A 12,533-nucleotide genomic window follows, 5' to 3' on the forward strand; every position below is an offset into this window, starting at 1 on the left:
CTGAGCGCGTAAAACCTATGCATTATTTGTCAAAATCCTTATATACGCACACGTGTCCAAATCTTATTTGTTCTCCTTATTTTTCTTAAATTATTAGTTAAAAGAAAAGATAAAGATGTCCAAGCCTTCTTCCCCATTTGGAGCCCCCCTACCGTCTTGGGTATCCAGCGACAACCACAACACTATTTTCTCTCCCACGCCTCCCATCTCCTCCCCCTTTCATCTCCTTTAACTAGATCTCGATCATAACTCATAATGCCGGCGGCGACCTCAAGCAACGCCGAGACCTCTGTTGCCAGGTTATTACTTTCACTGTCAGTTCATGGCCGACGAGGTCAGCTTTTCTCCAACGGGGTAAAGCTCTCAGATCTTTCCGACAAGTTGGTGGTTCTTCGTTCAGATCTGGTCTCATTTTGTTAAAATTGCAAACGATGGCGACCTCTATTTTTCGGCCACTGTTACAGTGGCAACACCCATCGGTAAAAATGGTATTTATATAGCAAACAAAACCTAGAAACCAAAAAATGGTAATAAATTTTTAGAGTAAGGAGAAATAGTGGTAAATAAGAACAAAGATGATGAAGAAATTGGGTCTTCATATAAAGAGAAGAATTGAAGTATGGTGTGGTGCCTCTAGTTCTTTCTGGAAGAGAAAGAGACTATGAAAGAGAAACTGGTCAACAAAAATTTAAGCATTTTTTTATTTAAAAAAATTATTAACACGTGGCATGATGTTATTGGTGCGTGACACTACACATATTCTGAGAAATTGGTCAAGAAAAAAGTAGTATGTAGTAGACACAATTTTGAAAGGTTGCGTGTGTAAATTGATATTTGTCCTCAAAAAGTGCGTAACAGGGATTTGGTGTAAAGTTCATGTGGCTACTTATGTATTTTGCCTTATTTTTATCAAGTTAAATACAACTACAATAACATACTCTTCAATACAAATTTTATACAAAATTCATACAATATGTCTTTTGTATATTTTGTATATGATTTATACATAATAAAAATATTTTATACAACTAATTATATATTATACAACTTATCCACAACTTATTTACAATTTTTCTACAATTTTTCTATAATTTTACTACAATTTTGTAAATATAATGTCTATCATGTCTTCTTCTTCTTCTTCTTCTTCTTCTTCGAGTTTCAATATGAAATTTAGCCAAAATCAAGTCTAATCTTTACCAAAACACCCTCAAAATTGAGATATAAACTCCAAACCATATTCTCAATTGTTTGCAACAACACCTAATCCAAACAAATAATGGTTTTTGAAAACCCAAATTCGAATTCAAAGCTTTTTAATGGCTGTCAATGGTGGAATTGCTGCTCTCTTTTCCTTTGCTTTACATTACTGAAATTAGGGATTGAGAGATAGAAGGAGACATAGAGAGAAATACCAATTCTTTGTAACAACATCCAATTCAAATAAATAATATTTTTTGAAAACCCAAACTCGAATTCAAAACTTCAAAACTTTTTAATAGTTGTCAATGGTGAAATCGTGGGTGAGTGCAAGATACGTAGGGGAGGGGGCGGAATGTGGAGAGAGAAACGTGGGGGGAGTGAAAAATACGGTAGAGTTATTTTAGGATACTAATTATTATCATTAATTCCCTTAAAATGTACATAAATGGTAATTAAGTATATAAAATGTAATTATAATAAAACTTGAGTAGGGAGGGTAATAAAATTTTCAATAGTGCATATGTATATAAAAATCTTATTTTTTTATCCGTTACCAAAAATATCTCTCAAAAAAGTGTACTACTAAATTGAGATCAATTTACAATGGTATATTTTAAGGTTAAAATTATATTTATTTTTTTGGCATATACCAAAAATATTCTTTACGTCTAATCTAGGACTATAAGTGTATTACAACAACAACAACAACAACAACAACAACATACCCAATATTATCCTATACCATGGGGTCTGGGGAAGGTAGTGTGTACGGAAACCGTACCCCTACCTTGTAAGGATAGAGAAGTTATTTTCAATAGACTCTCGGCTCAGGAAAACATAAGTACCACATTAATGAAAATATAGATAAGAAGGGACAGTACCAAAAAACCATATAAAAGTAGCATAAAAACAACAAGACAGTAAGGTGATTAGCAATGGAAAAAAATAACGATTAGTCATAAAAATCTACTACCAAGAGAAAGCGAGATTGTGTGTCAATACTACAGTTATGAACACCCTAGACTACCTACTCTACTACCCTAATCATTGACCTTCATACCTTCCTATCAAAGGTCATGTCTTCGGTCAGGTGAAGTTACGTCATGTTTTGGCTAATTACCTCTCCCCACCTCTTCTTTGGCCTACCTCTACCTCTCCGTAGGCCTTCCAATATCAACCTCTGACACCTCCTCACCAAGGCATCTACGCTCCTCCTCCTCACATGACCAAACCACCTAAGCCGCACTTCTCACATCTTGTACTCAATAGGGGCCACACCCACCTTGTCGCAAATAACCTCATTTCTGATCCTATCTAACCTGGTGTGCCCGCACATCCACATCAACATCCTCATCTTTGCTACCTTTATCTTCTGGACATGAGCGATCTTGACTGGCCAACATTCAGCCCAATACAACATCGTTGGTCCGACCACCACTCTGTAGAACTTACCTTTAATTTTCGATAGCATCTTCTTGTCACACAAAATACCGGAAATGAGTCTCCATTTTATCCATCCCGCCTCAATACGACGCATGACATCTTCATCAATCTCCTCACCCCCTGAATAATAGACCCAAGGTACTTAAAACTTCCTATGCTAGGGATGACTTGCGAGTCCACCTTTCCATCCCATATAAGAGTAAATTCTTAAGGTAAAATAAAAGATTAAAAGTTAAATAATTTCTAGATATACAAATATGTTATTTTGAAGTATTGAAAAGAAGAAAGTGTCCATAGAGGACGTGATATTGTTTCACGGTAGCGGGACCATGTACTTTGAAAAAGAAATAAAACGAAAAGCATGACTGTGGAGGGTGGAGTAAAGCTCATGAAATAAGAGCCATGAATAGATCCAATCCCCTGGAAACGACACCGTTTTGAGCTCTCTTCGTCACATCAACATTTCTCCAAATTCATCCATGGAGAAACACATGGAGAGCTTCCTGAACAATCTCTCCTTCACATCCATCACAATCGCCACACTAACACTTCTCCTCCTTTACCTTCAAAACCCCAAAACCTGCATCAATAATCCCCATCAACTCCCCAATCCTTTAAAACCAAACCAAAAATTCCCCAAATCCACATGCAATTTAACCCACCGGGCTTTCACCACTGTAAACAAACACAATCGCCGTATATGGGCCACCAAATCCTGGATCCGAACAGTCCAATCCTTCACAATCCAATTCCAATCCCTCCAGGCCCAAAATCTCTTCTCCAACAATTCCCGGGTCTTAGTCGTCTCAGCCGGGGCGGGTCATTCCGTTATGGCCCTGAATAAGATAGGTGTTAACGATGTCAACGGTGTCGAGCTCGTGGAATCGCACCCGCTTGTGGGCCGTGCGGATCCACACAGTCTGCCATTTTTTGATGACGTGTTTGATTTTGGGTTCAGCCCGTTTCTGGAACGGGCCTTGTTCCCGGCCCGATACGTGGGGGAAATGGAGAGAACGGTGAAAGGTGGCGGCGCGTGTGTAGTAGCTGTGGAAGAGTGTGGCGGTGAAGAGGTGGAAGAGGTGGAGAAATTGTTCAGAAAGTCGAAGTTGGTCGAGGTGAATAATGTGACTCTTGGTGGAGAAAAAAGGACGAGCATTGTAATGAAAGTAGTAAAGTGACGGAATTTATTGCTGCACGAATACTCTAAATATTCATTCTTTGTTCAATTCGGTTGCTATTGATTTTCTCTCTAAAACCGCTGAATTTTCTGCTTGTATACGTTGATGTGTAAAAATTCTTTTGTTAATGAATGAAGTATAACTTAAATCTATAACAATATAATCTAGAGGTTGTTTGGCTAAACTTATAAGCCGGTCAAATTGGCTTATAAGCATATTTTGGTTAATTTACGCATTTGGTAAACACCCAAAGCACTTATAAGTTAAAATCAACCATAAGTTAAAGTTGGACATCCCCAATTTATGACTTTTTAGCTGATAAGCAGAGTGCTAATTTATGACTTTTAATTTGACCAATACTTTTACTAATTTATCCTTAATAATATTTTCTAATTTACAAAATACTTTTCTCAAAATAAATTTATTAATTTTCTATTCATTCCATATTCGTTATTAATTCTTTTTTTTTTACAAAGAAATTTTTTAATTTATAATCTTTTGAAAAAAATTCAAGGGTATTTTAGTTATTTTAACAAAAGAATAGCTTATCAACACTTTTTAATCAAACACATTAACTGCTTATTATCAGTTTCAACACTTCTATCCAAATACCTAAATGCTTATTTTAAAAATCAATTTCAGAACTTAAAAAACTTTTCAGCACTTCAAACTTATTAGCTATTTACAATCCGCTAATCTAAACGGGCTCTTACTCCGGCAATTCTAATTTACTATTTCTTGAAAGAAAATACTACTCATATATTATAATTTAAAGTTTGTTCTGAATAATAAGCTAACAAAAGAGCCTTTGATTTTCTCTAGTCTCACCTCAAAAAATTGAAACCTGCCCAAAAAGCACACAGTATATCAAAAGACAATTAAGCTTGGTCGGGTGAGTTGTGAATATTAACTAACTGCCACATGCTAGCAATATCTCCAGTTTTCCTTTTTTTTTTTTCACTAAAAGGGGAAAGGTAGTTGATACTCACGATCAGAGGCCGACCTATTTAATACTCCCTCCGTTTCAATTTATGTGAACCTATTTGACTGGGCACTGAGTTTAAGAAAAGAGAGAAGACTTTTGAACTTGTGGTGTAAAATGAGGCACATATATTTTGTGTGGCTATAAATCATTGCATAAAGGTAAATTATTTCCAAATAAGGAAATGGGTCATTCTTTTTGGCACAGACCAAAAAGGAAATAGGTTCTAAATATTACCATTTGACAAAAATCTTGTATACTTGTATATATATCTTGAATATGAGTATATAAATAACTTGGCACTCTAAATATTAAAGACCTAGGGGGCATCGACTGAGCAGAATAGTGATGCCCCTATTGCGTTAAAATTCTGAATCCGCCCCTGCTTACGACACAACCACCAAGCAACAGAAGTAAAAAAAAAAAAAAGTAATTATGAGACTATTCCACTACTTCCTTTCACTTGCAAATTGCAAAGTCGATCTATACAGTACTTGTAGTCCGCGAGGTTGCTTTCATTGGCATTTATGGCTATAACTTTATCTCAATAGAGTGCAAAGAAAATTGCTCTGAGATAACGTAAATAGATTAACAAGATTGAAGTACTGAGATAAGAGGAGTTTATTGCTTTCAAGGACCTCAGTTGATTTACAATCGTTAATATACAAAGTGCAAAGTCTGGAAACAAGTACTGCTGGATTTTACATATTATTATAAGATGAAAATCCTATCCTTGAGAGCAAACTGCAGTTTGAAAGCCTATCCCATACACCTTCAACAAGTTGGATATTTGTCCTGTTCAAACCAAAAACAAATCAGGAAAGAACACAGAGGCGTGACGAAAATGAAAAGAACCACACATGGTACCCTGGTAGATATAAACGACTAGAAGGTAATGCATGACAAGTACAGCAAGATATCAGTAAGCAAAATAACTTGAATATCAAGCAACAATTATTCATACTAACTTTGCAAATTTGTACAGGGAGATAAAAAGTTATCATAAAATTACAAAAAATACATCATATTGACTTCGAAATAGCAGTTGAAAGCTTCATAAACCTACACTTTTTTCAAGTATCTTCTTGGGTTCTGTCCTAGGTGTCATAACGAAAAATGTAGATTGAAGTGATTTATGCCACCACTGAATTTGTAGTATCTTCCCGTTTACATGTCAAGAAACTTAATGAATTGCATATACACAGATACAGTACCTTTTTTCTTCCAAAAGAGAAAAAGTATACTTAACATTCTGTGATGAGAAAGCTTATATCAGCAGATCATGTGTTTCCAGTAGAAACAATGGTTGTTTTGTTTTTCTACTTCTGAGAGAATTTTATTTATATGCGCTGACAGTTGAAGTTTGTTTTCATTTATCGAGTGAGTACCAGCATAAATTTTCTTGAAAAAACATCACTATGCGGGTTCCAACATCCCAATCTCAAAGAAGACAGATGGTCTTTTACAATTCCAATTGCACTTCCATTCATCACACATCAGTTATTGACTTACAAAATACTATTCAACAGTGTACCTTTGTGTATATACTCAGTCGAGCTCTCAGTTTTTGTACTTCATGGTTTCCTTCTCAAACCCAATTGTAGGGAACTGCTTTGCATACTCCTCCACACCATGGCGGAGTTTTGCAATCTCCGACTGGATGGAAGCACTAGACTGTAGTGTTGTCACAAAGTCTTTCAACTTTGTTCCTGGAACATAACAAGTGACATTACAACATAAGGAAAGTGATGCAAGCAACGGAGGTAACAGAATCTAAAGGGAATCATCCTGTCAAGAACAAGAAAAATGAAGTGCGTATTCCTCAATAACTTGAAAGAAATGGCTGGTTCTTTGAGATTAATAAATGCGTAAAAAGTTAGATGAAAGTCTGTGGACTAAGATCGTTTGCATTACAGGTATTCAGTAACATTTGGAGGCTTACTCACCTTGAGCTTCACCCTTTATTTTCACTGCTATCTTCACAGCAGCATCAAAGAATTCAGCAACTTTCACAAAATCTTCCTCAATAAATCCCCTTGATGTGAGTGCAGGAGTCCCTGAACATACAAAATTGCATAAATTTTGTTTGAGAAGAATAATCAAATGGGAAAAAGATCTCAAAGGGCAAAATATGTACCCATTCTGATGCCACCAGGGACCATGGCAGATACATCTCCAGGAACAGTGTTCTTATTGGCTGCAATATGTACCGCTTCCAAAACTTTTTCAACCCTAGAACCATCAATACCCTGTAAAACCACAAGTCAGAAATTTGTGGTGACTTCAATCTTTCACAATAAAGCATAACAGGCATTACATGCAGTAAACTCATTCACTAATACCTCATCTAGTTAAAAAAAAGGGTGCTCGGTGTAACAAGTCCTTTTGCTGAATTTGTTAGGTTTACCACAAAGCATCAATCAAATTTTAAGTTTTTATGTTACCTTGTTTTTCAAGTTCACCAAGACCAAGTGATTCTCTGTTCCACCAGAAACAAGTTCATAACCCATTCCCGCTAAAGCCTGCAGGTTTGGAAATGTGCACAGCAATGAAGGAAATCAGCATTGCATAGATTACAACTGAAATATAAACTACGTGGATGAAAATAAACGAATGGATTAATAAAGTAATGCTTGAATTGGAAATTACATAATTCAATTCATCTTACCTGGGCAAATTTTGAGCAGTTGCTAAGGCATTGCTCTTGGTAAGCTTTGTATTCTGGAGTCATTGCCTGCATTTCCGTTCTTTGTGAGCGCTTATACTCAAAAGTAGATATTAGGAATAGGAGGTAATGAATGGAGAAAGTACTGAAATCAGATAAGGTGTAATTTGGATTTATATGTTTCTCAATATCATTTGCTGAAAAACATCCAGATCAAAATAATTCAGTTCTTGATTCCCAAAAGGCTTATTTCATCAATCATCAGCTAAAGCACATGGTCTAGTATTTGCATGAAGTGAAATTAAACTTAAACCAGTTTCATTGCAATTGTCAAAATTTAACAGTGAATGCTGTTGAAAAGATATGAAACCTGTTTCAAAGCAACTGCCAAGCCAGTAATTGTATGATTGTGGGGACCACCTTGAAGTCCAGGGAAGACTGCCTGGTTAATTTTATCTTCATAGTCGTACAACACCTTCATAAAAGCCCAAAATATTGTTCAATTACATCAGATACTGGGTGATACGTCTCTTAAATTACAGGTCTAAAGAGATGACTGGATGTAATATTGAATTCTGATATCCAAATACGAACCTCCTTTCCTTGCTTATTAACCTCCTTCACACCCTTCCGGAAGAAAATCATGGCACCACGAGGCCCGCGAAGGGATTTGTGGGTTGTGGTAGTCACAACATCTGCATAATCAAATGGTGATGGGATGACTCCAGCTGCAACTAACCCACTAATATGAGCCATATCTGCCAACATGATAGCCTTCTGTTTGTCACAAACCTGAAAAATACACAGGAGATAGGAGTTTAGTTCCATAAACAAAAACATTTAAATTGCTCTAAATAACTACCACATAATAATCTGGTTAAGTTTACCTTTCGGATACGTGCATAGTCATAAAGACGTGCATAAGCACTAGCACCAGCGACAATTAACTTTGGCCTAAAGAGTGTGGCACTTTTCTCAAGCTGCAAAAAGAAATCACAAGTCACAGGAAAGGGTCAGAAGGAGAGGCATCAGTTATTGCAAATTCAATTTCCCAAGTATGAACAGAAGTAGATGGCTTGTAAATCTTACACTAAACATTCACATCTCTCTTGAATACTACTTACTAGTATAACTAGACGAAAAATCTATTAAATAAATAAGAATCTGAAAAATGTGATCCACCTAAAATCATTTAGGATATTAAATTGTTATGGACTCTAAAGGTGGGTCAATGCAAGACAAACTGCAATAGACATTGCATATATGAGAAGTGTAAAAGGCTCAGTTTCAGTTTCAATTTTCAGAAAGATATAATCAGTGAAGTATTGTCCACCTCTCCACACTCCTCCTAAGGGAATTTTGCTCCCACAGGAAAAAGGAATAAAAAAGAACATATGTAGTGTATATTTGATCAAGGGAGAGGCTACAAATGGGAAAAAAGGGTAACAAGAGAGCAGAAAAGTACCTGGTCATAGTCAATGTAGCCAGTGCTCTCATTCAGTCTGTATGGCATGGTCTCAAAAAATATAGAGACGGCAGATATCTTCTTCGTATCAGTCTGTAATATATAAACATAACATAAGACAAATCATACATAACATTATTATATTTAACTATTGAATGACTGAGTTAAAAAATAGAGATTCTTAAGTTTTGGCGAACATATAAGCTGACTCCAACTCCAGCTACATATAGTTGGTACATGCACACAACTTTGAGTCGTTTCACACTTGCTTTCTTAAATTTGACTAGTTGAAGTCTGTAGATTTCGGAACAGATGCACACCAAAAGTAAATCAACGAATCTACTAATCAATCACAGAAATTCCAGAAATTCTATCACTCTTCAGAACTTTCAGATTTATTTGCATGATCTGATAGCAGAACTTAATGTCTTTTAAGTGATTAGGTGTCAATCAAATTAAGTATTAAAGAAGACAGCAGAATACAGACCAACCTGATAGAAAATGCATGCAGAAATTCGTAGCATTTTCATACCAGTAAACTCTTAGTACAAAGTTGTATATAAGATAATGCCTATGGTGCATGGCCTGGAACCTATTGAAGTTGTGCATCCACTCGAAAGCTAAAGCAGAAGAAAAGGAAGAAAAAGAAGTAATATAACCTAATGTATTTAAAGGAATCCCAGAAAATCATTAATCATTCAGGAAATAGTGAGTATTCACACCACAACCACTGTGCAGGCTTCCTATGTGCTTGCATTTTTTAACCTGTGGTATTGGTTCTTGGAAGCCAGGTATGAATACATAGAAGGAGAAACGATAGAACATAGAAGCACCTGATATCCATGAGAAAGATGTCCACCGTGGGGAAGATCAAGGGCCATGATTCTTTCATGAGGTTTTAAAAGTGCAGTGTAAACATGAAAATTAGCAGGTGATCCTGACAGAGGCTGCACATTCACTGCATCACAAAGGTTTATCGGAGGTGAGTAAAGTTTTCCTAGCAGTATTTTAAGTGTTGCGGCATGCAGATTCTGAAATATAATTACTTTCAGACTACCAGAAGTTAACCAGTCAATTACCTCCCCATTTTGCAGGATCCAACCGGAATGCTTCTAAGGCACGTTTCTGGCATAAGGTTTCCGCCATGTCAATATACCTAGACAACCACTCATTCTTTCAAAATACAAACAGAAAATTTTGATGCGGATATATAATAGCTGATGAAATATACTTCAACGCCAAAAAACTTAGGAAAATGGAAAAAATTTAGAGCATTTCTGCGTACTCGTTTCCTCCATAGTATCTAGCCCCAGGATATCCTTCACTGTACTTGTTTGTCATAACAGATCCAACAGCTTGCATTACAGACACAGAAGTGAAATTTTCTGAAGGAATGAGTTCAAGTCCCTACAAATAAATAATTTCAACTCTCGTAAGCTAAACAGCCTCTAAACCAAACTGCAACAATGCATTTTACATGGAAGAACAAAGCGTACGAATAGAAACATGTAATATAGGAGATAATAAGATGACTAAAGGAACAATTTTTTCTTATCTTATCAAGCAATTCCAAAGGCATCATATATCTTTAAGGTAAGAGTCATAGGAAAAATTCAAAAAATCATGCTTTACAACCTACTATGCTAGAAGAGATTTCAAACAGACTAGTCTATTACTAGTATTCAGTTAAAAACCAAAACAACATATACATGGACTCAAATAATTCATGTTCAAGTTTCCAGCTTATTAGCTACTAATCCAAATAAAGTCATTTCTAAAATTCAAATTGGATTATAACCCAGTCTACGGACATCCTGCTTCCTTTATTTTTACTTTTTTTTTAAAAAAATAAATAAAAAATACTTCTTTGTAAAGGGGTCGTGATACTGAAGAGCGATTAAAATACAGATGCAAGAAGAAAATGAAGAAAATTGAAAAAAAGAAGAAGATAGAACCTTCCACTGGCGTGCTTTCTCAAGCTCAATAATGTCAGCAATTTCTGGATCAACCTCCTCTAGAGGAGCATTCAGTTGCTTTGGCCACTGGAATTCCAAGATTACCAAGTTTTTTTAAAAAAAATACAAAGAATGAACAGAATTCAAATAGCACTACTACTTCAGATATATAACAATCCTTAAGCTTACCGTGACACCATTTTTTTCCTTCTCGTAAACAGCTTCATTAGGCAACGATGACTGCAAGAATAAAGTCAAATAAACTAAACCCTCCAATAAATTTACACCAAAACCAGAGGCTGATGCAGCCTATGCACCGCGAGCTCAACTGAACTAAGTATTTTCAACAATATATAATACTCATTAAAAGTTTAATAAATATTACATTCTGAACCCATAATTTCAAAAGTATAATCAAATCGAAATACACATATGACCACAACATACAAAAGGAACAAAGGAACTTATTTGAGAAGAAAAGAGAAAGACAAACCATGTAATAAAGAGAGCCGCCATTATAGAGACGCTTAATTGGTTTGTCAACAGAAGAGGAAAGTCTTCGAAGAGCCGTTGCCATGGCCATAATTGTCAGCTTCTCCCCCTGTTACACACACCCAAATGACTTGTGTTTTTTGGGTGGTGAAGAAATTATAATTAAAATATAAGGTGGCTATGGCTCCAGATATCTACCTTTCATATCCATTCTATCCGACAAAGAAATTGTGGCAATTACCAAAGGCTACAATTTCTCCATCATTTACCTGACCATTCACCACCAGAAACCCAAAAAGAAAGAAAAACGAAAATGAAAAAAGGAAAAGAAAAAAAAAAGAAAAAAGCCCCCCCCCCCCCAATCCCGGGCACGCGGGGCGTCAATACAGAAGATAGAAAAAGGGGAAACCAACTGCTTCAACTGGCCCTGCGACATATCTTGTCCATGCTGCTAACCTATAGGTTTAGTTTTAAGATTTTTAGCATTAATTTTATTATATATTTTAGAACATATGTATAAATTAATTCATATTTATTGAAATATTTCTTATCGAAATATTGACTTAGTTGAACTCATAAGCTATACCCTCTATCTGCCTCTCCCAACTTATGCAAAACTAAATATATAAATTGGTTGGATAGAAGGATCATACATTGGTTTCATCTTAAAAGAAAGAAGGAAAAGGACGTACAGTTTTCATAATGTTGCATTTTTCTCAATTTTTAGATTTTCTTTTTGGAAAAGTCTGCATGCTAAATTTTTCTTTAGCTTCTTTATACCTTTTTTGGGGGGTTAAAACATTGTTTCTTGATCATTTATGTGCAAAAGTACATATTGAATTTGACATTTAAAATTTTTACATAATCATTGAGATGAGACTACTATTGTTAGTCCTAATCAAAATTATACAAGATTTAACAAAAATTTCATGGTGGATCATTTATGATACGAGCTGGTTTGGCACTTTTGATCCTGAATGAGGGTAAATTTCATCTATCCATGTTGACGAGCCCTCTAACTTGACTGAGAAGTTCAGTAAAAGAGTTGAAGAGATGGATCGTATCACTACTATGGCTGAGACTTGTTAGCTTATCAGCATGTCTGTTCGCTTCTCTGAAACAGTGGTTGATATCAAATCATGCTCTTCAA

General features: G+C 35.6%; 1 protein-coding gene across 2 annotated transcripts; it reads right to left on the reverse strand.

Moving 5' to 3' along the window:
- Positions 1-5,409: 5,409 nt before the first annotated feature.
- LOC104246713 (serine hydroxymethyltransferase, mitochondrial) lies at positions 5,410-11,597 on the reverse strand. Of its 2 annotated transcripts, XM_009802589.2 has the most exons (16): positions 11,385-11,597; positions 11,081-11,131; positions 10,892-10,978; positions 10,222-10,343; positions 10,016-10,092; positions 9,770-9,894; positions 8,937-9,029; positions 8,359-8,451; positions 8,066-8,263; positions 7,842-7,946; positions 7,475-7,540; positions 7,251-7,328; positions 6,944-7,055; positions 6,753-6,863; positions 6,341-6,515; positions 5,410-5,601 (listed from the first exon to the last, which is right to left on the reverse strand). In XM_009802589.2, exons 1-15 carry the CDS (start codon positions 11,472-11,474, stop codon positions 6,367-6,369), a joined length of 1,557 nt encoding a protein of 518 aa, XP_009800891.1. In that variant the 5' UTR covers positions 11,475-11,597; the 3' UTR covers positions 5,410-5,601; positions 6,341-6,366. The 2 variants fall into 2 exon arrangements, with proteins under 2 accessions (XP_009800891.1, XP_070024353.1); XM_070168252.1 differs by lacking the exon at positions 5,410-5,601 and having other exon boundaries at positions 6,340-6,515; positions 11,385-11,565.
- Between the last annotated feature and the right edge of the window lie 936 nt (positions 11,598-12,533).

The sequence above is a fragment of the Nicotiana sylvestris genome, chromosome 2, assembly GCF_000393655.2.
Source record: "Nicotiana sylvestris chromosome 2, ASM39365v2, whole genome shotgun sequence".
Classification (NCBI taxonomy): domain Eukaryota; kingdom Viridiplantae; phylum Streptophyta; class Magnoliopsida; order Solanales; family Solanaceae; genus Nicotiana; species Nicotiana sylvestris.

What these genes read in the sequence shown, in the direction of transcription:
- LOC104246713 (XM_009802589.2), bottom strand. Translation starts at nt 11,474, where the DNA reads ATGGCCATGGCAACGGCTCTTCGAAGACTTTCCTCTTCTGTTGACAAA. An exon ending in ACTATGCACGTATCCGAAAG is followed by an intron (nt 8,264 to 8,358) that starts GTAAACTTAACC and finishes TGTATTTTTCAG; the next exon opens with GTTTGTGACAAACAGAAGGC. An exon ending in TGGCAGTTGCTTTGAAACAG is followed by an intron (nt 7,541 to 7,841) that starts GTTTCATATCTT and finishes ACGGAAATGCAG; the next exon opens with GCAATGACTCCAGAATACAA.